At 41.4% G+C, this 27,797-nt stretch overlaps 1 protein-coding gene across 2 annotated transcripts; it reads left to right on the top strand.

Annotated features, from left to right (window-relative positions):
• The first annotated feature begins 1,944 nt into the window (after positions 1-1,944).
• On the top strand, positions 1,945-21,633 carry LOC137021775 (uncharacterized). Of its 2 annotated transcripts, XM_067388711.1 has the most exons (5): positions 1,945-2,003; positions 3,217-3,255; positions 14,194-16,186; positions 16,290-16,358; positions 19,475-21,633. In XM_067388711.1, the coding sequence occupies exons 2-5, from the start codon at positions 3,217-3,219 to the stop codon at positions 19,696-19,698; spliced, it is 2,325 nt and encodes a 774-aa protein (XP_067244812.1). In that variant the 5' UTR covers positions 1,945-2,003; the 3' UTR covers positions 19,699-21,633. The 2 variants fall into 2 exon arrangements, with proteins under 2 accessions (XP_067244812.1, XP_067244813.1); XM_067388712.1 differs by lacking the exon at positions 3,217-3,255.
• The last annotated feature ends 6,164 nt before the right edge of the window (positions 21,634-27,797 follow it).

The raw sequence follows: 27,797 nt of genomic DNA, 5'->3' as shown, positions 1-27,797 counted from the left end.
GTCAATCCTTGTGACAAAGGAAATCTCAGGAACAGCACTCCAGTGGTTCAAGTCTTACCTCTCAGGTAGGTCCTTTAGGATGTGGTGGAGGGGGTGAGGTGTATAAGTCACAACATCTAGCTATGGGGTGCCTCAGGGCTCAGTGCTTGGACCACTTCTCTTCTCCATCTCCAGTTAAACTTCACAGACCACATTGCTAGAACTGCCCAGTCCTGCAGATTTGCCATCTACAACATTAGGAGGATCAGGCCCTTCCTATCGGAGCTTGCTCCTTGTCCAAGCTTGTCCACCGCTCGTTTCAACAACAACAACCACAATAGCGGACTACATGCTTGTGTTCGTGCCACAGAAGGTACTGAGCCTATTACCTTTACTAAAATAAAGCTTTATTTCTTAGCTTTACTAAAGTTTGGTAGTGGTGGTACTAAAGGTTTATGCTCATGCTCCAAGTCTTATTCTCTGTTTTTAGTGTATCTCTGTGGCAGAATTACAGCGCCACATACTGATCTGGCATGTATACTACATCGTTTTGAGTCCGTTTCAATGGTTTTGTGTGTATTTCTTGAGACAAGTAAAAAAAGGCTGGATAGAGAAAGCCCTTCTTCCTGTAGATTGCGTGTAATGCACTTTCAATAAAGTGTTTGCAACTGGTTTGTGCAATTGGTTTACAATTGTAATTACAAAAATAATGAGCAGAAACTATTTTCATTTGCCAAGACTAGGATGCCAAGACCATGTGTAGACTGTTTGTGTCTGTGTTTAAATCACAAATTATTTTTGCTAATTACATGTCATGCCTTCATATTCACATTTTTGAATATCCACTTTGAATTGCACAAACCAGTTGCAAATGTTTTATTGAAAGTGTATTAGGTGCAATTAACAAATAATGTAACAACATTATAAGTGTATTAATGTACACAAATTTAATTTTGTAGAAATGAACTAAAATTCGTTGTGAAGGCACTACAGGGTTGATGATTTCACAACTTAACCAACATGATTAAGCTTTTTGGAACGATTTACCAAAGCAATTAATAGGCTAAGGAATGGCACAGTCTATCATACTTTATTATGCCACAGCAGATTTTTTTGGCAAAGAAGTTATCAAACGACACATAAAGACTGAAGATAAAACGAGCATAGGCTATAATAAAAAATACTGTTGGTTCATTACTTGGAGTTTAGTCTATCAGACACCTCTGGCAAATCAATGACTGTAAATCATTATATCAATCATAAAACACATTATATAAATCGTTGTATACTGATGAACAATTATATTCCAAGTTTAACTTCTTTCTACGCTGACGCTGTGATATTTTCAGTGGCGGTGGCTTTAACACAGAACAGGAAACTCATGAATATTCGTGTTAACTCCGCCCAGTCTAGTTATGGGAGAAACGAATCTTTTCGAATTGAATCAATTGAATCAAAATGATTAACTGGTTCGAAGCGTTCGAAACGCCACACGCTGGTCAGAACAGTGTAAATGCAACGAAAACTAAGCAAAAACATGAATAAAAACACATTTCACAAACCTGTTTCAAAAGTTTTAATGAAAGTGTATTTAAATGCAATCAACAAATCATATAATACCATTATATATGAAGTGTCTTTATAATATTTATTAAATTATAGGGCTTGTTTTTGTTTGTTTTATGGAGATCTTGTTTAATCAGGCCAATGAGAGACTACTTTTACCTTTTATTATACAAATGTGTCATTAAATGTTTACATTTTTTTGTTTGTTTAAATCTGAGATCAGGTAAAAAATGTAAAATGACACTGGTTCATGGGTTCAAAGCGGTTCAAAGCCAAAGATATCATCGACCCCTAGCGGCGAATTACTGAAATTTCGAAACAGTTATGACGCAACGAAGCCTCGTTTACTGTAATCACGTGATACGCGCTCCGAATCACTAGTTCAAAACAAACGATTCACAGGCTTCGAAGCTTCACGAGTGTTTCGATAGCGCCCATCACCAATTACACCTTTATATGTAAGTATTGTGTTTTAACCTAGTCAAATAGCTAGCGATACAAATGTTAAAAATAAAACCAAGGGGCTTTTTTAAAATCTAAAAATGTGGTTGTTAGCTGAGCCACGGCATTTGCTCGGCTGCATTTGTTCGGTGGTGTGGGGCAGAACTATAAACTCTGCTGTGGCGTTTCGTTGTGTTTTAGAAGGCAGAGAGCAGACTGCTTCATTAAACTTTATTAAATGTATTAAATTGAGGGGTGAAACTTCTGAATTATTCACCAGGGCTTGGAAGTAAGACAACAACCCGTTTGTTAAATCTTTATGTATCATTTATGTGTCATTGTTAAATTACCCCTCATCATATACAAAGAGCAAAGTAATAAGACAACGAACAGACTGATAGAAACGAATAGATAGAAAGACACTCTTTCACTTTGTTGTGTTTTTGTAGTGCTGTCATGCATCTTTGTCTCATGTTTTAACCAAATTTGGGCATCGTATGATTTTTGTGTCTGTCCTGCCGTGGCTTCTTTTCTAATCCAAGTTTGCATTCCTGTTTTTATATTTCACAAATGTTTCTTTTTTTCTTTGTTTTTGCGTTAAGTGTGTGCGTGTGAGTTTGTTTATATTACATTGTGGGGACCAAATGTCCCCACGATGTAATATAAACCTGAGTTCACCTACAACAATGTAAATTAATTAATAAAAATACTAAATGATGTTTTTGTGAGTTTCCTGTGATGGTTAGGTTTAGGGTAGGGGTAGGGTAGGGGGATAGAAAGTACGGTTTGTACAGTATAAAATGCTTTGCGGCCTATGGAAAGTCCCCACAATTCACAAAAACAAACATGTGTGCGTGTGCGTGTGTGTGTGTGTGTGTGTGTCTGCGTCCCAATTCGAAGGCAGCATCCTTCATAGGAGGCGAAGGTCGAACCGCGCGTTGATAAATGAGACTGTCTAGGAGGATTTCATATTTGTAATTTAGCCTAAATGTTAGTGATTTCAGCAAGTCCTTCAATTTGAAGGCTCAGATGGATGTGCGCAATAGAAAAACTCACCTGCAGGTACATTGTGCCAAACCAGGCATCCAGTAAAATAATAATAATAATGATATTGATACTAATAATAATAATAAAATCATACCGTTTATTTGGAATAGACAGCTTAATAAAAATAATTTTGAATTCTGTCATAAAATATATATATATATATATATTTTTTTTTGTGTACAGATGGATGATGCTACTGGTCCAAATAACTCTCCTCACCAGGTACATTCATGTTCATCACTAAAGATTAACTCTACAGTCTCTCTTTGTCATGTTTGTTATTTTTTATTTTACTGTTTAGTTTATTTTTATGGTAATGTAAATTAGTACACCTATGTTAATGTTATGTATTCAGAAGGTTAGTGCTTGTGGAATATTTAGGGCTGATTTTAACCTTTTTTTTCTTGGTTAGTGGACTATATGCACAGAGCTTTCCGCATTAATATAAGCCAGCTTGAAAACTTCCGGTGAGATGTCATTTGCTGGTGTGTTGAGCTTCAATAGTGTAATACTTAGTTTATAATCAGAATATTTCACTTAAATAGTCAGGCATAGCATTAATTTAGTTATTCAAATGTAAGACAGCATAAAAAAATAAATAAATAAAGACGTACCTCAATGTTCCTCCTCGACTAAATTCAATTCAACCATCAGTTTTCACACTTTTATGTGGAAAAAAAGCATCAAAAATTGAATATTTATTGTGCACTTTAGTTATATTAATTGAATAAAATGTGTTTTTACAAGTGTGCTGAAATCATTGATCTTGTGCTGTGCTGCACTGACTGACAGCTGCTGTGATTATAAAGAGAAAGTGCAGTGCTTGCTTTCTGTGTCATTCATTCACAAGAAAAATTATTGTTTTTCTTGAGATTTTTTTGAGTATTTCATACTCACATTGACAAAATGTATTTTTAAACCTAGTTATTTTATAATGTTTAATATTTAGTCAGAAACTAAGCGAAAAACGATTAGAGAAAATGGCTGATATATGCGCAAATAAATGCTACCCTGCCGCCACCTGCTGGTTAAAGTGGTAATTATTGTCTTTTTTATTTTTAAATAAGTGTTTTCTGTCTAATGTTGAATTTCTTACATTTTTAAACGTTCGGTTTTACAATGGCGACAATCTAAGAAGGATGAACAAATAATGTTTGTGGTCTTCACAATAAAAAATAACATTTGAAGTGCTGAGGGAAAAAAATGCGTGTGCGTGTCTAATTACAGACATGGCATTTCTTAAATGGTCCCAATAGCTTTGTCTTTATTGCAATCAATAAAACTGGTTTATTGGCAAATTAGGTAAATGTGTTAACTTCATTAAAATATGAATACAACATTAAAAAGTCAACCACTGATGGTTTTGTGTCGATGTACAGTGAGTACAGAATGAACAGCTAACAGTTGGAAATGCCCGAGCTGGCTTAACAACAACCAGGAAGTAACCGTGCATTTAGCCAAAGACTATCCACCTGTTTCCGCGGGGCGCTACTGTAAAAGAGAACGTGGGTTCAACTTCCGGTGAGGCGGCGGAAGCAGCATTACCAATGGTATTTTGTGTGCTAATTAGCGAAGAGGCTAAGTGTTTTTTGGATCATTGTTTACTTTGTAAAGTTGCAAATCTTTATGAGAGATGTCGTTATGGTGCTCAGGGACAACATCTCAGTTTACTACATTAATATCACAATACAATAAACAGTTTTCGTCCCCTTAATTGCCCTTTACTTTACTGACCTTCCACAAAAGTGCTGCTGCATGACTAGAGCATCCTGACCCTGCAATACATGAACAACCCGCTGTCTGTACTTCACCTGTCACTGATGCACCAAAGCCAGATGATGTGATATTTTACTCCTAACGTGTCGCGCGTGCCAGAGCCAGTCGCGTTTCCACTGTCATATATGCGATGCTAAAGGCTACTTATGATAACCATTGCGATAATAAATACACACGTTTATGGAAAATATCAGAGACTGCTTGAGGAACTAAGACAATTCTTATATGATTAACGTTATAATCGTGTATTTATTTGGTTTAATGTTTTATCTGTCTCTTCCCTGTGCCTGTTGATTCCTCACAAATGCGTATCTTTCACAGATTCACACACTCCGGTTAACTCGTATAACTCATAACTCCCGTTGTCTTCTCATGAGCTCCCTCTGTTGCTCTGGCTGAAAGGATCAGGATAGATAGACGGAGAGATTGCGCAAACATCCTCGGATTGCAAGCATCTAATAATTTAGAGGAAAATAAATAGAAATGCTCAGAAAATGAAGTAAACATGGGGTATGTTATCAATATATTTCTAAATATGTAAGCCTTTGGATTTAAAAGCCTTAGTGGAGTTGTTTTTTGCGTTCTTGTGATCGCAAATAAATGTAAGCAGGCGCAACTGAATAGGTCTGTTTTCTTTTTATGTCAATATAAATATCAGTTAGATTTAGCATGATTGATGTGCACTCCTGACACAAATTAATACATTACTATTACTGTAACATTTTTTTATTGTAAAACATTGTTCAAATATTGATGCCGGAATCTTAAATCTTTAAGTAAAAAACAAACGTTCGCAAGTTTGGATCGTTAAACCTTGAATGACTGTCAACTGTTGAATGAATGAGTGTCACGTCCAGCTTGTTTACCTCGAACTGGAAGACGCTCCCATGTTTGACACAAGGCCTCATGGGGCGTAGGAAACTTGTGGATAGAATAACACAAGACACATCACTTGTATTATGAATGGGGGAAAGTGCAACGCGCAATATGGCGGAATAAGTCTTCTAATTCTAAATACAAACCCGATTCCAAAAAAGTTGTGAATAAAAAAGGAATGCAATAATTTACAAATCTCATAAACTTATATTTTATTCACATTAGAATATAGATAACATATCAAATGTTGACAGTGAGACATTTTGAAATGTCATGCCAAATATTGGCTCATTTTGGATTTCATGAGAGCTACACTTTCCAAAAAAGTTGGGACAGGTACCAATAAGAGGCCGGAAAAGTTAAATGTACATATAAGAAGCAGCTGGAGGACCAATTTGCAACTTATTAGGTCAATTGGCAACATGATTGGGTATAAAAAGAGCCTCTCGGAGTGGCAGTGTCTCTCAGAAGTCAAGATGGGCAGAGGCTCACCAATTCCCCCAATGCTGCGGCCAAAAATAGTGGAGCAATATCAGAAAGAAGTTTCTCAGAGAAAAATTGCAAAGAGTTTGAAGTTATCATCATCTACAGTGCATAATATGATCCAAAGATTCAGAGAATCTGGAACAATCTCTGTGCGTAAGGATCAAGGCCGGAAAACCATACCGGATGCCCGTGATCTTCGGGCCCTTAGACGGCACTGCATCACATACAGGAATGCTACTGTAATGGAAATCACAACATGGGTTCAGTCTTACTTCCAGAAAACATTGTCGGTGAACACAGTCCACCGTGCCATTCGCCGTTGCCGGCTAAAACTCTATAGGTCAAAAAAGAAGCCATATCTAAACATGATCCAGAAGCGCAGGCGTTTTCTCTGGGCCAAGGCTCATTTAAAATGGACTGTGGCAAAGTGAAAAACTGTTCTGTGGTCAGACGAATCAAAATTTGAAGTTCTTTTTGGTAAACTGGGACGCCATGTCGTCTGGACTAAAGTGGACAAGGACAACCCAAGTTGTTATCAGCGCTCAGTTCAGAAGCCTGCATCTCTGATGGTATGGGGTTGCATGAGTGCGTGTGGCATGGGCAGCTTACACATCTGGAAAGGCACCATCAATGCTGAAAGGTATATCCAAGTTCTAGAACAACATATGCTCCCATCCAGACGTCGTCTCTTTCAGGGAAGACCTTGCATTTTCCAACATGACAATGCCAGACCACACACTGCATCAATTACAACATCATGGCTGTGTAGAAGAAGGATCCGGGTACTGAAATGGCCAGCCTGCAGTCCAGATCTTTCACCCATAGAAAACATTTGGCGCATCATAAAGAGGAAGATGCTACAAAGAAGACCTAAGACAGTTGAACAACTAGAAGCCTGTATTAGACAAGAATGGGACAACATTCCTATTCCTAAACTTGAGCAACTTGTCTCCTCAGTCCCCAGACGTTTGCAGACTGTTATAAAAAGAAGAGGGGATGCCACACAGTGGTAAACATGGCCTTGTCCAAACTTTTTTGAGATGTGTTGATGCCATGAAATTTAAAATCAACTTATTTTTCCCTTAAAATGATACATTTTCTCAGTTTAAACATGTGATATGTCATCTATGTTGTATTCTGAATAAAATATTGAAATCTGAAACGTCCACATCATTGCATTCTGCTTTCATTCACAATTTGTACAGTGTCCCGAGTTTTTTGGAATCGGGTTTATCCACACTGGGTTAATCGTCACTGCTCTGGTTTCTATAGAAACAGTCAGATGCTCGACTCCGAAATGAGGAACAAGAGACACACAGTTAGGACTGCACATACGCATTAGGTTGATCCAGCCTGAAAAATATTGTTTTTTGTCATGATTTGAGCGTTTAGAAACAAAATTTATGATACAGTTGTTGTCAGATTTCATTGGTGATTTCAAATATGAAATTTAATCGGAAGCTTGGCAAACAGCTTTGAAGAATTTGATATTTCCCAATTCAAAGAGATAGGAGCTGCACTTGCATGCCCGAGAGGCGTTCCAAAGATGGCTGCCGAGTGAAATGACTAAAGGAACTTTGATTCAGCCTATTGTTCCTGTATTCTGGACACTTAATCCCAGTGTTAATTTCATTTCAATTTTTTCACGGAAGAAAACGGGACAATGATTACATAAAATTGCGTTTTGAATCACTAAAACTATTACTAAAACTATTACTAAAAATGATAGAGAGGGACTGCTGTCCTGTGTGGGAGACGCGGACATTTGAAGTGTAATACGGGAAAAAGCGGTCTGAAGACTTCAGACTGCTTCGCAATCAATGAATAGAGCACATTTATGCCAAGCATTTGCTTATAAGCGATGAATTATGATAATGTTTACTACATAATGTTTATATGGTAATATGTTTTAGATGGTTGTAAGAATGCATATTTTATCTCCCTCATCTGAACTTAAGTGAGCAGACTGCAGACATTTCAGTATAAGAGTCTCGGTGTATGCGGGATGGTTTATAATTATTATTTTTTCCTGGACATTATTGTTATTTTGTTTACACAATAAACTGTTTAATTTAATTTCTATTTAATTCATTGCAAACTACTGTATCTTGTCACAGGAAGGAAAGACTAAGAACAATATTTGACACATTCTATATATTTTACAAGTATAAGGGTTATTTTAGTTAACAAAACCTAAAACAAAACAAAAAATCTTCATTACTTGAAATAAACGTTAACTGAAATAAAATAAATTAAAAACTTATTTTAGTTTCCAAGCTTTAGCTTAACCTGATGTACTAAAATGACTATATAAAATGGCTATATAGACATTTAAAAGCAAAAACTAAAAGACAAACACAAATGATTAAAACTTTTAACTTAAATTACAATGAAAGCAGAAAAACTATAAATCAAGTCTAATCAAAATTTTAAACAAAAACTATAACAGTACCACAAAAATTGTTGGAGAAATGCTTACTTAATGCATTACAATTTAACTAAATTAGTTTTTAGTTGACTAATTCTACTGTAGATTTAGTCGACTAAAATCGTATTATATTTAGTCAACTAAAACTAGACTAAAAGTAAAGCAATTTCCGTTGACTAAAATGTGACTAAAACTAAATGGCATTTTAGTCAAAAGACTATGACTAAAACTAAATAAAAATTTGCTGTCAAAATTAACACTGGAATAGGCCTTTATCACACTTCAGTGTTCGAAAAGCTGAAGTTTCAAGTATTAGCATAAAATAACTTCCGCTGCAGCCTTTAACATTGGCCGTGCCCATAGCACGGGAATGTTGTGATTTATTTTTGTAAAATTTAGCACAGATACTTATTCTAAAGACACCAACCTCTGTTTATAATCATTAATTGAGTATTGTGAAACAAAGAAAAAAAGCGTCATAATATTCTGATGCATATTTCATTATTTAAACGGTATCGCACAAGCCATTCTGTATGTGTATGAGCAGTACTTCAGAGTCTTATCTTATCACAGAACTGCAAAAATAGAATACAGATAACATATCACTTTAAAGAGCTTTAATTAGACGCATCTTTAATTAACTACAACTAAAGTCTATTTTGGGTGGATTACATTAAAGGTTTGGGGGAAATTGATTGTATTAAACATATATGTTCAAATTTTTTTTTTTTTCATGGACTTACAGTTTTAAATATTGAAGTTTATTGTTATGTTAAACTAAATAAGTATAATTTTCTTCTCAAAACTGGCACCTATCAATTGACAGTAATGCAGGTGGAACTTCCTTTACGCTACTAATCAAAGCCAGATGACACGCATATTGTGATAAAGGCCTATACTACTTTTTTTTTTTTTTTTTACTCCTACGCTAAAGTCTGCACACAGTTGAACTCACAACCTTGGAAATTATACTTCATTTGACTGGTATACATACACAGGCGTTCGAAGCATGCACAGTTTTGAGCAATCTCTCGCCATGAATTACTACCCATGTAAACATCTTTTGTATTCTTTCATGCTAGAGTTATACAAATGAGGGTACTTTCTAACCTCTTTGCACAATCTCTTGTCTATGTAGGGCTCCATTGTCGCTGTAGCTTGCATGCGTTCCGGTCTGTTCTGTTTATGCAGGTTTTCTTCGACTACTTTTGTGAATCGATGTCGATGGTTTCCACCTTGTGGATAAACTAATTACTGCAAAAAAATTAAATGCGCATGTGCGACCTGCGCGTACAAGTATGTATTGTTACAAAAATCCAGCAGCATACGCACACTGACCCTCGCGTATGCGTAAAAAGTGAACTTTACTTTGGGCTTTACAACTTCATCAGAGTTTACATGGGCCCTAATAATACATTCATAATCGGACTAGTAGCACTGTGGGAATAAAAAGTTGGAATGAATTGGCCAGATAAATAATAATAAGTTTATTTTATATAGCGCCTTTCTGTGAACTAAAGGTTGCTTTACAAAATTGTAACATAAATATTAAAGCAGACAGAAAAACAATATGAAAACATAAAATACATAATACATAACACATAACATCATACAGTAAGAGGTCAGAGAATCAAGAAACAAAAAGATATGTTTTAAGGTGGGTTTCGAAATTAAACAATTTAATTTAATTCAGATTGTAAGGGGTGGTTTAAATCTTTTCTAATCCATTCAGTAGTACGTGTAAACATTTGATCGGATTGAAACTGAAACTGGAAAGTTCTGGCATGTACAATGGCATAGAAATGCTGCATTATGCACAGAAAAAGCTGCTGTTGTTGTTGAATATCGTATAATAAATGACTGTCACGTCATTCTAAAATTCTCATTCCACTCATCATCTGTGAAGTGCTGCGGGACGATGCCGACCCAGCTCCGGACTCTCATCCACAGACGCCTTGTTTTGGGTGCAAGAACGGCCATTTTTACTGCTTGATAAATATAAGCAGCACAGCACAAAATGCTTCATGTGCTCGTCGTCTACTAAATCAGGACCAGAAATAGATAAATATTAAGGGTACGGTTACATGACAGTGATGTACTAATAACAGAAGAGTTTTTCCTTTTTCATTTTTCTCATACAGATGACAACATTGTCATTCCACGGATCCATGGAAATGACTAAAAATGCTGTATTCTGCTGCCAGGCCAGTAGATGGCGATGTCACTTTGTAAAGTAACACTACGTGAACATAGACTGAACAAGTAGCACGCATGCACATGACGTCACCTTTTTCACAAATTAGCATTTTTGTAGTTTACACAGAGACGATAATGGTATTTTTTTTTTTTTTAAACTTGCACTCTGAAATCCACCCAAAACGCATAATAAGTTTGTTTTAGGTATTGGTGTCGTGTAAATGGTCCCTAATAATTTCTGAATAGACACCTAAACAAAATAATGTAATTTACTAGAGGTTCTGTCAAAATGTTAATCGCTGCAGACTATTTAAAACAAATTTCATTCAATTGAATTATTCTTTTTAACAAATTGATTTGAATGAATGATTCAATGACTCGCTCAAAGGCTTCAGTTGCTTTATTACTGGAAGAATCAGTGTTTTTGAACAAAACTCTTCAGTGAATGATTCAATGACAAATACTGTTACGAATACAGCTCCCCCGGTGCATCCTCCGGACCACCAGACGGAGCCGTCACCCGAATATTGACTCTTAGCTATCTGGACTCCATTACCCATAGGCCCGCATTCCTGGGACTGATCACTTCCACACCTGCATCCACTCACACTCACACTCACACTATTTAAGACACACACACACCATCGGGCGGCCTGAGCCCGGGCGATCAACTGCTCTCCTTGACCCAAGGCAAAACCACGGCGGCAGAATACGCTTTACAATTCCGCACTCTGGCAGCAAGGAGACAGAGTCGAGTCACAGGCAAGGGGTCGAGACAGGCGGCAAACAATCACAGAATCGAAGAACAGGCAGTAAACAAGGCAGGCGGCGGTGGTTCGGCAGAGATAAACAGTCCAGGTAATAACAGAAGGGCAATCCACAAAACGCTCAGAAATGATCACTTACAGCAAATCAAGACTTCGCGATGGTGTGTGTGTCTTAAATAGTGTGAGTGTGAGTGTGAGTGGATGCAGGTGTGGAAGTGATCAGTCCCAGGAATGCGGGCCTATGGGTAATGGAGTCCAGATAGCTAAGAGTCAATATTCGGGTGACGGCTCCCTCCGGTGGTCCGGAGGATGCACCGGGAGAGCTGTATTCGTAACAAATACATTTTCAACAGTCACTTGTCGCCACAATGTAACAATGTCATTGAATCATTCATTCAAACGGATAAAAAAAAAAAAAATATATATATATATTTTTTTAAATAGACTGCAACAATTAGCATGTTGTCAGAAGCTCTAGTAAATTACTAGAGCTTCTGACTTCTGACTCTAGTAAATTAAATGTATTTGGTTAGTTGTCTATTTAAAAAAAGGGGTGTCCAAACTCGGTCCTGGAGGGCCACTGTCCTGCAGAGTTTAGCTCCAACCCCAATTAACCCTCTGGAGTCTGAGGCTGATTTGGGGCCTGGAGAAGTTTTGACATGCCCTGACATTTGTGCTTTTTTCATTTGTTCAAAACACATTAATGACACAAGTATCATTACACTGTATTCAGCACAAACTAGGCTACCATAATATGTGAGGAACATGTATGTACATGTTTGTGTTTTTGAAGGAATAACGTTTATGCGTGAGTATTGAAAAAACAAAAAAACTTAAGTCACTGAAATAAGGCCAGAAAATATATATTAAATCTGTGTTCACAAGACTTCTGGGTATTGGAGGTTGTAGACTAGAGTTTTTGCTTCAGAATTATGTAAAAATTATGCTGCCTACTCCTTCTTATAAAACAACATATTGATTTAGTTTTTGTAAGACACTTTTTGTCAAGAAACACAGTATGCGTGGAGGTGTGAATCATGATGAATAATGGGTCATTTACACCTGAGAAGACAAAAGAATCATATAATAATGACCTGAAATGACTTGCATATTAATGGGGCCTTTCAGTCAGGTAGGCTGTGAAAAAACCCTCTGTGATCATGTCTCAGCTCAATTTAAAATAATGGTATTCTATTATATTCTTTAAAATATAATGTATTTCTGTGATGCAAAGTGTCTGAACAATTATGTTACCTCTATGGCATTTCATATAGCCTTTTAGCTTAAAAGCATGCACATTTGGAGAAATATTGATGGATTCTTATATGTTTATGTCGAATTTCTATACAGTGGAGTAATATTTATTCTATATTTATTGTCATCACTATGAGTGCTGGATACTGTGTTTTCAATTCATACTTGCAGCCGGAGGGCGCTCTGTGCACCTTTAGGCCACAAATCCATATAAAGAAGAAGAAGAAAAGGAACTAACGGCATGTCTTCTAGAGCTCGCTAACCATGGCTTTAACATCCAGATAAACACTTTTCAAGACAGTAAATATACGATTGAGACAATGCATACAAGTATTGCCTCAGTATTTGCGTCTGAATAGCGCTGGCTCCATGGGCGTGGCTGCATTAGCGGATAATGAGCTGAATCACGGACTTCTGACATGGCTCTCTTTTCATACAGATTACATAAACACAGAATGTTTGTTTTTGATTTGACTTGCACGATTTAAAACCTGACATTTCAACGTTTCTTTAGACATAAGTCTATTTTTTTTGTCATTAGTATTCACTAAGTTACAGTTCATTTTCTGAGAACTATCAGATTGGACTTCGTTCAGAGGGAGACGAGAGATCACGCATCATGTTAGTTTTCTTTATTTTACAAAAAGCACAACATTTTGTTTTTTTTTACTCTGAGTGTAAACAAATGAAAGAAGATATTCAACAGATTAAAATGGTGAATAATTCTTAATTGTATGTGCAACATTGACGGAGTATTTTGAGTCTCTTTCACTCTGGTAAGAAAAAAAACACGGTGGTATCGCCGGTGAGACCTCAGAGTGTTAAACACAGCTGATCAGATAATCAAGGTCTAATTAGGCATATTAGAAACCTCCATACAGGTGTGTTGAGGCAAGTTGGAGCTAAACTAACCGAGTCCAGGACCGAGCTTGGACACCCCTGATTTAGAATCATGAGAGAATCAGTATCTCTATTTTAAACAAAAAAATGTGATTCTTAATTTATCCAGAATCATGCAGCTCTAGTCAAATGTTTAATAGCCATAGCTGAATCATTGTTATTTAAGATCATGTGGGTGTTTCAATCGAGATTGCTATTTTTAATGATTGATCGTGCAGCTTTAGTTTCAGAGGAAAAACTGTAAAGAATTGGATGAAATATTTGTTTACAGATTGTGACAGTTCAGAAATGAAAACTAGATTTTTGTACCAAGACTGAGATGGACTGGAACAAAAAACTCAAAAATGGCATTTTTTACTGAACTGGGATTGTGCTTAGAGCTGCAAACAGCATTTATTATCAGTGAATTATAGTCATAAGTGAACCATCAAATTTGCATCCCCTTCAGTTTGATGATATTTGTTTGTTTGTTTTCAGATGAAAGACATGGATCTTCAAGATTCTGATGAACTCTACGATTCTATATCAGAGAGTTCAGATTCTTACATTTCAGATATATTTTCTGAAAGTGACAGTGATGATAACCTTATACCAGACCAGGCAAAACTTCAGCTTCTTGACGAAATGGATGTTGATGTGTCTGGCTCAGCGAGTTCCCCTGTCTGTGAGACAACGTCAGACAAAATGACCTTTGATAGGCATAGCCTTACATCTGAAGAATCTGGAACAGCAGAAGAACCCTGCTCCAGTCAAGACACAAAAGACAGCGTAGTTGTTAGTGCATACCATAAAATAGGTGGCAGTAGAGTGTACGACAAGAGGCATTACTGCTTGTATTGCCGTAAGCCTTACGCTAAGATGGCAAGGCATCTAGAAGGTTTGCATGAGAAAAAACCTGATGTGGCTAAAGCTCTAAGCTTTCCAAAGGGATCCAAGGAGAGAAGAAAACTGCTAGATTATATTCGTAACAGAGGAAACTACGCTCACAATGCTGCTGTTTTGAAATCAGGAAAGGGGGAACTAGTGCCATTGAAACGGCCACCTAAAGAAGCGCAAGTAGAGGATTTCATGCACTGTGTATACTGTCAAGGGCTTTTTATAAGAAAGCTCCTTTGGCGACATCTGCGTTCTTGTAGACTTAAACCTCAATCATTCACCCCCAAACCAGGAAAATACCGTGTTCAGGCTTTGTGTAGATACACAGGGCCTGTGCCTTCAAACATGTCTAAACAACTGTGGGGAGTAATCACTACCATGAATCTTGACCCAATCACAGAAATTATAAAAAATGACAAAGTAATTGTTGATTTTGGACAGCACTTGTTAAACAAAGGTGGGATATCAGCCAAGAATAAACAGTATGTGCGAGAGAAGATGCGACAGTTGGGAAGGCTGCTTTACAATGCTAGGAAGGTCACCTCCCTAAAAACAATGAAGGATTGTGTAAATCCAAAGAAGTACATGGAGATTGTCAAAGCTGTCAAGCATACATGTGGGTATAACATTGAAACCGACAAGTTCTTGCTTCCAACACTTGCCAACAAGCTTGGAAATTCTCTGGTTAAAATAAACAAAGTCTTGAAAGCTCAGGGTTTACTCTCAAACAACAAAGAACTTGTGAAGAATGCCAGTGAGTTTCAAGACATCCATGAGGAGAAGTGGAACGAGATGATTTCGGCTACAGCGTTGAGGAACATGAGGGACGCAAAGAGTAATGTACCCACTCTCATGCTCTTTACTGAAGATGTTCAAAAAATGCATACACATCTCTGTCAAGTACAAGATAAGTGGTACAAATCACTCTCTGAAAGTCCCTCTACTAAAGCCTGGATGGAGCTGGTGAAGGTGTGTCTAGCCCAGGTGATTCTCTTTAACCGGCGCAGGGAAGGAGAGGTGGCGAGCATGCCTTTGTCTGCATTTTTATCAAGAGACACTTTTGATCCAAATGTGGATGTGGGTTGGGCACTCTCTGAAGTGGAAAAAATACTCTGCAGACACTTCTCAATGATTGTCACCAGGGGAACCCATGGCTGGCCGGTTCCAATTCTTCTGACTCCAAAAATGTTGTGTTCCTTAGAACTGCTTGTTCAGCAGAGAGAGGCTTGTGGGGTTCTTAAAGACAATGGTTATTTGTTTGCAAGACCAGAAGCCATGACGTATTTCGAACGGTCAGACTGCCTCCGTGGCTTTGCAAAGGCATGCGGTGCAAAGTTTCCCAAGTCACTGACATCTACCAGACTGCAAAAGCATGCCGCAACCCTTTCAACAGTGCTGAATATGACAGACACAGAGATGGACCAACTTGCCAATTTTCTTGGACATTACATAATAATCCATGGTGAGTTCTGTCGACTCCCTGAGAAGACCCTGCAACTTGCCAAGATCAGCAAAGTTCTAATGGCTCTTGAGCAAGGAAGATTAGCTGAGTTCCATGGCAAGAACTGGGATGAAATTGGGATCGATCCTGATGGTGTGTTATTTTATTTTACATTTTTGTTCGTTTTTCTGTGTTTACCATCTACTCCTTTTTGCTTAATCACATTGTTAAGTTGTACTTTGTTTAACTTCCACAGAAAAAGTTCTGAACTGTGATGAGGAAGACAAGAGCATACAGGAAGGACAATGTTCATCTGCTGTTCATGGTTTGTATCACTGTCAAAATATAGTTTTGCTCTTTTCATAGTTTTTTGTCATGCTGAGCTATTTTAAAATCGCTATTTTATTAGAGAGAAAGCGAAATGTTGCAGGTACTGTAGCTGGTTATGGCTGTCTCCCTTCATTTGTATTGTATCCGCAACCTATGGTTAGTGTCGGGGGTAAAGCAAGTTACATAATCCAATTACTTTTTCAAGTAACAAGTAACGGATTACTTTTAAATTTACAACAAAATATCTGAGTTAATGTCTTAACTAAGATGGATATATGTAATTAAATGTTGGGAAATCAATGAATGAATGGATGAAAAGTAAACCCACAACAGTGTTCAGATTTAACAATTTCTTTTTTTAAGACAACACAGTATGTCAAGTCAAGTCATCTTTATTTATATAGCACTTTTTACAATGCAGATTGTGTCAAAGCGGCTTTACAGTGGTAACAGGAAAATAATTCTGGCTGCACAGCAGCTCTAGAAGAAAATGGTGTCATTGTCCAGCTTAAGTAAATTCAGTATTGATACATTCCTTTGTAAAAATCTTTAGTTATTAATTTAGTTAATTTATCTATACAGCATCACTGGAGCAAACAGTGATGTCTTCATCCAGTTCTGTTCAGTTCACATACAATGATGTCAATATAGGCATATCAAAAACATTGTTGAATATCAAGTGTCCCCAACTAAGCAAGCCAGAGGCAACAGTGGCAAGGAACCCAAACTTGGACTCGGAATAGAAACAGTTTTGTTGAGGGCCTGTGCCACCGGCTGTCGTGTTGATGAGGCGTTCACAGGGGGTAGTTAACACAGTCTAGCTGACATTTTGTTGTAGTCTAGACGCAGGTCCTCCATCTGATCTGGATACGGCCCGGATCCAGAAACAGAGAGACTAATATTAGCATAGATGCAATTTTTATGATGTAACGTGTACTTTGGGTGTTATAAGAAGTGTTCCCGGTTCCATCTGACCTAATTTATGCAGTCTTCTAAAGGATTTAACAGTGCTTTTAATGAATGTGAAAATATAAATTGATAATTTGTTGTGTATGCCAGGTTAAAGAGATGCATTTTTAGTCTAGATTTAAACTGAGAGTGTGTCTGCTTCCTGAAGAATGCTAGGAAGACTGTTCCAAAGTTTAGGTGCCAAATAAGAGAAGGATCTACCACTTTCGGTTGATTTTGATATTCTAGGTATAATTAACTGGCCAGAATTTTGAGATTGCAATAAACGCAAAGGACTATAATTCGTTATGAGCTTGCTCTACTACTGGGGTGCTAAACCATTTAGTGCTTTGTAAGAAATTAGTAAGATTTTAAAATGTATGTGATGTTTAATGGGGATGTTGACAGTGCAGTGTTGACCGAACCGGGCTAATATGGTCATACTTCCTGGTTCTAGTAAGAACTCCGTTTTGGACCAGCTGGAGTTTGTTTATTAAGCGTGCAGGGCAACCACTCAGTAGAGCATTGAAATAATCTAGCCTTGGGTTATGAACGCATTAACTAACTTCCGCATTTGTCATTAAGAGTATATGTCGTAGTTTAGATATGTTTTTAAGATGGAAGAATGTGGTTTTACATTTTACATTTATGCTAGAAATGTGGCTTTCAAATGAAAGATTGCTATCAAAGAGCCCATCCAGGTTCCTTACTGATGATGAAGACTTGACAGAGCAGCCATCAAGTGTTAGACAGTATTCTATGTGTCATTCCAGCAGTCCTTGTTTTGGGCTCTCATCCACAGATGCCTTGTTTTGAGCATGGGAAGGGGCATTTTTACTGCTTGATAAATATCAGCAGCACGGCACAAAGCTTCATGTGCTCGTCATCTCTACTCATGACCCAAAATAGAATGAATATTAGGGATGCACAGATACCGATACCAGTAACAGTGTCGGCCGATACCAAGCTCATGTACATGTACTCGTAAAAATACCCCCGAAACCAAAGACCGATACTTCATGTGACGTAAGTGACAGAATTTTCCGTGCACAGAGACTCAAACGGCAGCAGCAGAAACAATGTCAGCCTCAGAGGTGTGAAAATACTTCAAAATTAATGATGACAACCCACACATTGCGAACTGTATGCTTTCAATCATTCATTATCGATTAGTGAAGGCGGGATAGGCGGAATCATGCTGAATGACACAGAAGTGCTCTCTCTCGCATGCTCTCTCTCTTTCTTGCGCGCGATCCCAGTTCTCACGGACAGTGCATGATCAGTTCTCCCTGCGCCTGAATGGTCAAATGCACACATAGTTGTCAAAATGTCCATGGTGTGGAGTATCTCATGTAAATACAGTCGGTTATGGCTTAAGTCAACGTAAACCTTTGGGTGAAAACAGGATATGTGTCAGTATCCATGGATTCGGTCTTAAAGGGACCATAGCCTAATTAAATATTTGTCATTAATGTTAATTAAACAATAAAAGATGTTAAATAAATGTATACATGGTAAATAAACCTACTGTATCTGAAAAACAAGTTTAATTTGTATCTGTATAGTATTTGTTGTATTTTTTGTCATTTGTTTGAAAATTTATTTTTATATAACATTTTTTTTTTTTTTTATAATGCCCTTTGAAGGTTATTGGACACTGACATTTTTGTTCTTTAAGTTTATGACAAGCACATAAAAAATATAACTTTTTTTTCATTGGAGTAATGATAACGAAGCTGTCCTTCATTAGTATCACTGTGTTGTGCTTGGAAAACTGTAACATCTCCAAAAAAATAAAATAAAGGGAGAGAGAAATTATTAAATGTATAGGTATAGATATTGGTGAGTACCAGAAAAAGAAAAACAAATCGGTACTTGTACTCGGTCCTTAAAAATGGTATTGATGCATCCCTAATGAATATTAAGCCTGCTTTTTAAAAAAAGAAAAGATATGATAGCAGGATGGTCGTTAGTATGCGCCAAACTCTGGAACCTCTGTATACTTGTGCAGTGTGTGTCAAAAAAAAAATAAAAAAAAATCCAATTTTAATAATTTACTTACACTATAGATGATGACATAATTACTCATATAGGATTCAGAACTTCCATTTGGAATTCCAGCACACACTATTCTTTATCCTAATATTTTCTGACCATTTTCAGGTAAAATAACACAGAGGAAAAAACCCTGGCAGCAGACAGAGGTGCAGGCGGTGGAAAGACACATGATGCATTTCATCACATCTTGTACTGTACCAGCAAAGAGTGACTGTGAGAAGTGTTTAAAGGCTGAACCAGAAGCTCTAAAGAACCGGGACTGGAAGAACTTGAAGTTCTTCATATATAACCGCATTACAGCTTATAAAAGGAATTTGCAGTTCAAATAATATGAAGACTACCAACTCTCACAATATGTCAGTTGTTATGGTGGTTTTTGTATAAATTTACCTTTTCCATGTTCCAAGTTGTTCCAGAAATACTTACTTTGCTTATAAAGAGGTCAAAACTCCAGCCAAACTTGTATGATATCGAACAACTTTATTGTTAGACCAGTACTTTTCAGCTTGTGGCCTTCACCTGTCACCTGAAACATACTGCAAACATTTCAAATTGAGTTCATGTGAGGCATAAAAAACAACCACACATATTCATCCACACACATATTGTAAAAAAAAAAAAAAAAAAAAAAAGTATCCTAAAAAGTAAAAAAAAAAGTAAAGTAAAAAGTATTCAATATCCTACAAGATTTGCTATAGTTTTGACCACTAGTTTCTGTTTAAATTTTAATGTTTCAACCAGATTTTTTTTTTGTACTTTTTAGTATATCAATAGTTTATTTTGAGGTTCATTCAACTTCATTTGTTGAGTTTGTTTGTAAAGTTAAACTCATTAAAAGTTAAATTCATCAATTTAAATGTGATTTAATGTCTTGAGGTTCAATTAGTTGTTAGTAGTAGATTTATTATCATGGTAGTAAGTACCAGGTGAACTAGTAGCAGTTTGGTTGTGGTTAAAAACTGTTAAAAGCATTAAAATTAAAGAAAGAATAGTTTGCAGTGGAAAGGTTTAAAGGTTTGACTTGTTGTTTAGATATGGGTTTGACAATATCCAGACAATAATTCACTACTTTTAAATCTTTGTATATGAATAGAGAACTTCTGCTTCATCCACTTCATATTCCTATCAAATCAAGAAGCATTAAACAATCAAACCAAAAAGTGAGATGACTATATGGACCACTACATGGAGAGTGAAACTTTGCATCAATAACACCATTTACAGGCCAAAAGCCTCTCTGCCATTGCATAGGACAACCCAGCCCATGCTTGACACATCAATGGACTATATCCACAGAACATTCTTAATAACTTCTGCAATAATATAAGCCCTCTATGGAGCCAGCTGGAAAACTTACGGTGAAATGTCACTAGTTGGAGTGTCCGTATCTTCAATGTCCTGAGGCAGCTTTAAAAGCATCAGTATTGTAATAGTTTATAATCAGAATATAGTCACTTAAATAGGCATGCCTAGCAATAATTTAGTTATTCAAACTTAAGACAACATAAAAAAGACGCATCCCTCAGTGCTCCTCAGCATAATTTAATCCGACCATCAGTTTTCACACTGTTTTAAAAAAAAAAAAAGCGTCAACACACTGTAAATTAAAGATTTAGTTTAGACTTTAGTTAGATTCATTGAATAAAATGTGAGTTTTCAGAAGTCATCGAAGTTGTGCTACACTGACAGCTTCAGTGATTATAAAGGGAGAGAGCGGTGCTCGCTTTCTGTGTAATTCATTCGCAAGAAAAGTTATTGTTTTTCATGAGATTTTGTGAGTACTTCATAATTCACATTGACAAAATGGCTAATATGAGCCAATAATTGTTCCTCTGCCACCATCTGCTGGTTATAGTGGTAATTAATGTATTTTTTTTTTTATTTTTAAATTAAAGTGTTTTCTATCAAATGTATTTTCTACATCTTGAAACATTCAGTTTTACAAATGGGGACAATCTCAGAAAGGTGAACAAATAATGTTTTTGGTCATACATTTGAAGTGCTGGAAAAACAAAAGAGTGTGTGTGTCCATTTTTCAAACGTTCCCATTAGCTTTGTCTTTATTGCAATCAATAAAACTGGTTTTGGCTGATTAGGCAAGTGTGATAACTGCATTATCATATAAATACAACATTAAAAAGTCAACTACTGATGGTTTTGTGTCGATGTACAGCGAGTACAGAATGACAGTTCACCGGAAATGCCCAAGCTGGCTTTAACAAAAACCAGGAGGTAACGTACTCGGTTACTAACGTAACCTCGGTTCCCTGAGATACGGAACGAGTACTGCGTATGGGGAAAGGTCTCCCTTTTTCCCCGCTGCTGAAGCCTTTTTCAATAACGCAGTGTAACTGCACCGTCATTGGTTCACTCATAGACAAGTTGTTGAACCAATGGCGGCGCGGCATAGCTGCGCGGCCTATGGCGACAAAGCGCGCGAATATTCCCGCCGAAATGGGCGGGGTATAGGGCTATATAAGCAGGCGTTTCGCCATAGGATTTCAGTGTCAATCGACTGAAGCGACGACCCTGAGCCGCAGCCTCGTGGCACGGCAAGTGACGCAGTACTCGTTCCGTATCTCAGGGAACCGAGGTTACGTTAGTAACCGAGTACGTTCCCTTTCGATACTTCACTCGTACTGCGTATGGGGAACGAATTCAACCACGCCGTGCCACGGCTGGGAACGATATAGCTTGCATTTGGCCAACCCAGAGGGGGGCCAAAAGGACAAGCGGAGGCAAAGCCTAACCGAACCCATGGTTACACTGAAGGAAGATACTTCCTATGGTGGCGTGAAGCGGGACTTGTTGAAGGCCGCTAATCACACCGACAGGACCCGAGCTTGTAAGGTCGGGACATCGAGGTGATAGAACCTGACAAAGGTGGACGGCGAAGACCAGCCGGCCGCCTCACAGATGTCTTGGATGGAAACTCCGTTGGACCAAGCCCACGAGGAAGCCATTCCTCTAGTGGAGTGGGCCCTGACTCCTATGGGGCAATTAGTGCCCAGTGAGGAGTAGCACAGGTTAATAGCATCCACTATCCAACGGGAAATGCGTTGTTTCGAGACCGGAGACCCTTTGGTGCGGCCGCCAAAACAAACAAAAAGCTGATCCGACTGTCTGAAAGACTGTGATCGGTCTATGTAGGTCCTCAATGCCCTGACTGGGCAGAGTAGCTGCAGCTCTGGTTCGTCCGCCGAGGGAGGAAGAGCAGAGAGCGAGACGACCTGAGCTCTAAACGGAGTTGAGAGCACTTTAGGGACGTAGCCATGCCTAGGTTTCAGAACGACCTTAGAGTCACCAGGCCCGAATTCGAGGCATGCAGGGTTCACGGAGAGGGCCTGCAAATCGCCAACACGCTTTACCGATGCTAGTGCTAGTAGCAGAGCGGTTTTTAGCGTTAGGGGCCTGAGGTCGGCTGAACCCATTGGTTCAAATGGGGCTCCTTTCAAGGCCCTGAGGACCAACGAGAGGTCCCAGGAGGGAATAGTGAGAGGGCGAGGAGGATTCAAACGCCTAGCACCTCTCAAAAAACGGATCACAAGCCCGTTTCGTCCCACCGATTGGCCAGCAACAGGAGCGTGGAACGCTGCAATGGCTGCTACGTAAACCTTAAGCGTGGAAGGGGAGCGCCCCATTTCCAAGCGTTCTTGGAGGAAAGACAGTATGGAAGATACGTCACTCTCCACAGGGTCTATGTTGCGTGTTGAACACCAATCAACAAAGACTGACCACTTCTGGTCGTAGAGGCGCCTCGTAGACGGGGCTCTAGCCTGAGAAATGGTATTTAGGACGTCCTCGGGGAGGCTAGTCGGCTCCCATCGAGGGACCAGAGGTGCAGAGCCCAGAGCTGCGGCTGTGGGTGCCAGATTGTTCTGTTTGCCTGAGAGAGGAGGTCCCGTCTCAGGGGAATCGGCCACGGGGCTCTCAGAGAGAGCCTGAATAGCTCTGAGGACCAAACCTGGTTCCTCCAGAGCGGGGCCACCAGAAGGACTCTGTGCTGGTCTTCTCTGATACGCCTGATGACCTGGGGGATCAGTGCGATCGGAGGGAAAGCATAAAGGAGCGTGCTGGGCCATGTGTGGGCCAGAGCATCTACTTCCTTCGAGAAAAATGTTGGGCAATGAGAGTTGTCTTCTGAGGCGAAGAGGTCTACCTCTGCCTTCCCGAAGAGCTCCCAGATCGTGAGGACCACTTGGGGGTGGAGCATCCACTCGTCGAAGGGGATGTTGCTCCGTGACAACATGTCCGCACCCAGATTGTTCCTGCCAGGAACATGAGTCGCTCTGAGCGACTGAAGCCTCAGAAGAGCCCATTCCAGCAGACGTTTCGCCAGAGCGCATAAGCGGCTGGACGAAAGACCGCCTTGGTGGTTTAGGTATGACACCACCGTCATACTGTCTGACCGAACTAGAACATGACGTCCCGTCAAGTAAGCCTGAAAGAACTGAAGGGCTTTCATCACTGCTAGCATCTCTAGACAGTTGATGTGTAGATGGCTTTCCTCGTGGCTCCACGAGCCGAAGGCCGGTCTGCCCTCGCACACAGCGCCCCAGCCCAAGTTGGAGGCGTCTGTTGAGAGCACCGTCCTCCGTGAGACCGCCCGTAAAGGGACTCTGCGCTGGAACCATACTGGATCCATCCAAGGTTTCAGGGCTAGAAGACAGGCCCGATTGACCTTGAGACATAGGCGGCCGTGCCGCCATGCGCAGGGAGGAACCCGGAACTTCAACCAGTACTGAAGAGGCCGCATCCGAAGAAGGCCTAGCTGCAGCACCGGGGAGGCGGAAGCCATCAGCCCTAGCAGCCTCTGGAAAAACTTCAGAGGGAGATAGGCTTTGTTCGTGACAGATGCCGTGAGCTGCTGAATTGCCAGGGCGCGCTCTGGCGAGACTACTGCCGTCATACGGACCGAGTCGAAAACTGCTCCCAGAAACGAGATTCGTTGAGTGGGGCATAGCGAGCTCTTGGCTAAGTTGACCCTGAGACCCAGGCATTGTAGATGGCTGAGGAGCACGGATCTGTGGCGTTCCAGCTTGACTCGCGAACGGGCTAAGATGAGCCAGTCGTCGAGATAATTCAGAACCCGGATTCCCATCTGTCTCAGAGGGGAAAGCGCCGCGTCCATGCACTTGGTGAAAGTGCGGGGAGCCAGAGACAGCCCGAAGGGCAGGACCGTATATTGGTATGCCACCCCTTCGTATGCGAATCTCAAGAATCGTCTGTGACGGGGGGCTATCTGGGTGTGAAAATACGCATCCTTCAGGTCCAGCGAGCAGAACCAGTCCTCGGGGCAAATGTGCGCGAGGATCTGCTTCAGCGTCAGCATTTTGAACTTCCGTCTCATGAGGGAGTGATTCAAAAGCCTGAGGTCTAGGATGGGTCTGAGACTGCCATCCTTTTTGGGGACCAGAAAGTAGCAGCTGTAAAAGCCTGTCTCGCTCTCTGACGGAGGAACCGTTTCCACAGCTCCTTTTTCCAGCAACGACATGACTTCGGCCCGGAGGACATGAGCGTCGTCCGGATTGACCGACGTTTGAAGCACCCCGGCGAAGCGGGGGGGCCATCGTGCAAACTGGAGCGAGTAGCCCTGGTTTACAATCCCCATGACCCATTCTGACACATCGGGGATGGCCTGCCAGGCCTCGGCCCGAGTGGCTAGGGGTTGAATAATGTTGGGTGACAGACCGCCGTTGAGAGGGTCGTACACCACGAGGGGTGGAAGAGGAAATTTGCTCTTTTTGTGATGAGGTAAAAATTTGTTCGCCGTGAAAACGGCGTTTGGAGTGGGCGCAACAGGTGTGGGCCCAGCTGTCACTTGGAGTATGTTTCCCACGCCCGGAAATAAATGAGGCGGAGGGGAAATTACTCGTGGGAGCTTTTGGGGTGGTCCGGTCGTAACGGGACGGTCCCCCATCCTCTTCCTGTCCAACGAATCAGGACGACTTCGGAGGCACCGGGTCCAGCACAATCCTGGGCCGGGGTCCCTGGCGCCTCGGGAAGGGAGGGCGCGAGCGCTGGCGATGCTCCTGGGGCGGCGCTGACTGTTTTGCAGGTGGGGCTGGATTGTTCTGCTGAGCCGGCGCAGTCCTGGGGCGGCTAGACGCAGAAGCGGAGCTGGAGCGCTTAGGCAAGAAATGCCTCATAGCCTGAGACGATTTCTGCGCGGCAGTAAAGCGCTCAGTGAAGCCATCCACTGCAGGCCCGAAGAGACCGGAAGGCGAGACCGGGGCGTCTAAGAAGGCCGTCTTGTCTAGGTCTTTGATCTCCGTTAGGTTGAGCCACAGGTGGCGCTCCAACACGACCAGGCTAGCCATGGAACGACCGATGGCCTGGGCCGCAGCCTTCGTAGCTCGCAGGGCAAGATCCGTGGCGCTGCGGAGATCTTTGAAGGCTGGCGCGTCGATTCCAGACTCATCCAGAGAGCGGAGGAGTTTGGCCTGGAATACTTGAAATATGGCCATGGTGTGGAGCGCAGAGGCAGCTTGGCCCGCCGAGGTGTAAGCCCGACCAGCCAGAGTAGAGGTGGTCCGACAGGGCTTGGAAGGAAGGGCCCTCTTCGTCTTCCAACCCACAGCCGCGGGAGGACAGAGGTGAGCAGCCACCGCTTCATCTAGGGGTGGCAAGCGCTCGTATCCCTTCACCTCGGCGCCGTCGACGGCGGTGAGGGCGGAGCGGTGCGTAGTGTGGAGGCGGGCAGAGTAAGGAGCGCGCCACGACTTCGTCAGCTCTTCGTGGACCTCAGGAAAGAAGGGCGCTGAACGCTGGCGAGGTGCTTGGCGGCGGCCTGGCAGAAACCATTCGTCCAGGCGGCTGCGAGACGGCTCCTCTGGAGGGGCCCACTCGAGGTCCAGCTCTTCAACGGCCCTAGACAGGATGCGGAAGAGCTCGGCATCCATGCCCTGGCCATGCTCGATGGGTTCCAAGGGAGGCGGTGGAGCGGGGTCTTCCGGCTCGCCAGCCCAACCTTCCGCTTCGGAAGCCGCAAGAGACATGGAGTCGTCTTGTTCGTCGTCTGTTCCCCCGAATGAGACAAGGTCACTCGCTTCTGCGGAGGGACGCTGCTCAGGGCGAGAGAACAGAACGGGAGAGAGTTCCCTGGGAGGAGAGGGCGAGGCACGCGGGGGCTGGGCCGGCGTGAGCTCGCTCAACTCCTGGCGCTGAGTCGCTCTACCCCGCCGTCTTTTCCTCACCGGCTCGCGGGAGGAAGGAGACGGGAGGGCGCGAGCGGCGAGATCGCCCTCAGTGAAGAAGGCGACCCGCGAGCGCAGGGAAGCGAGACTCATACACTCGCAGTGCGGGCATGAGTCTCCAGCGAGCGCGCCGTCTGCGTGGGGCTTGCCCAGGCAAGCGACACACTCGCTGTGTCCATCGTCGTCGTGCAGGGGGGCCCTGCAAGTACCACATGAGTGGCGGGGCATCGTGAGACGCCGCTGCCGTGAAAACGGCAATTGGGTGGCTCTTTTAGAGCGGCGAGGGCCGCGGAAGCTCTTAGAGCGGTGAAAACCGCTGAAATTCGCTCTTTTAGAGCGGCGTTTAAGCCGCGGATGAAGCTCTCAGGCGGCGCGCCGGATGGCGGCAGGGAACACACAGGAAGCGGCCGGAAGCGGGAAGTGGGAGGCGGTGGCTCGGCGACGGCGCTAGAAGCTGCAGTCCGCGAGGGCGCCGGCGCTTTCTTCCACCGGCGAGTCCAGGCGAGTCCGCTGCGGGAGCCTCTTCAGACGGCGGCGAGAGCAGAAGGCGGCGAGCTTCTTCGGCTTCAGGCGGAGATCAGCGAAGAGAAGTAGATGTCGTCGCTGAAGGAGAAAACACTGAAATCCTATGGCGAAACGCCTGCTTATATAGCCCTATACCCCGCCCATTTCGGCGGGAATATTCGCGCGCTTTGTCGCCATAGGCCGCGCAGCTATGCCGTGCCGCCATTGGTTCAACAACTTGTCTATGAGTGAACCAATGACGGTGCAGTTACACTGCGTTATTGAAAAAGGCTTCAGCAGCGGGGAAAAAGGGAGACCTTTTCCCATACGCAGTACGAGTGAAGTATCGAAAGGGAACTGTGCTTATGGTCAATTGTGATCTGCCCTACAATACAGAACTCTGTTGATCAGGGGGCTAGAGCAGAGGTCTTCAATCCTGGTCCTGGGGATCCACCGATCTGCACATTTTGTTTGTTTCCATTTTCAACACACCTGATTCAGATTATCAGCTCGTTAGGAGAGAGCTATGAATTCAACTGATTGGGTGCTTCTCAATTCTTATTTGTGCATCTTTGTTTCCTTTCCTTGCTTCCTTTCCTCGCGTCTTAGCTCCACCCCTTCGGATGCGAGGGAAGGACTCAAGGAAAAGCCTTGAGGATGGAGGAATTTAATCAAGTGAAATGATAAATCCTCGCTCCCTTTAGCATAACTTTAAAGTGTCATCAGCT

Source organism: Chanodichthys erythropterus, chromosome 6 (genome assembly GCF_024489055.1).
Source record: "Chanodichthys erythropterus isolate Z2021 chromosome 6, ASM2448905v1, whole genome shotgun sequence".
NCBI lineage: Eukaryota > Metazoa > Chordata > Actinopteri > Cypriniformes > Xenocyprididae > Chanodichthys > Chanodichthys erythropterus.
The sequence above is the reverse complement of the archived record's forward strand: the minus strand, read 5'-3'. Positions and strand labels throughout refer to the sequence as shown.

What these genes read in the sequence shown, in the direction of transcription:
- LOC137021775 (XM_067388711.1), top strand. Translation starts at nt 3,217, where the DNA reads ATGGATGATGCTACTGGTCCAAATAACTCTCCTCACCAG. An exon ending in CAAATAACTCTCCTCACCAG is followed by an intron (nt 3,256 to 14,193) that starts GTACATTCATGT and finishes GTTTGTTTTCAG; the next exon opens with ATGAAAGACATGGATCTTCA. An exon ending in ATGTTCATCTGCTGTTCATG is followed by an intron (nt 16,359 to 19,474) that starts GTTTGTATCACT and finishes GACCATTTTCAG; the next exon opens with GTAAAATAACACAGAGGAAA.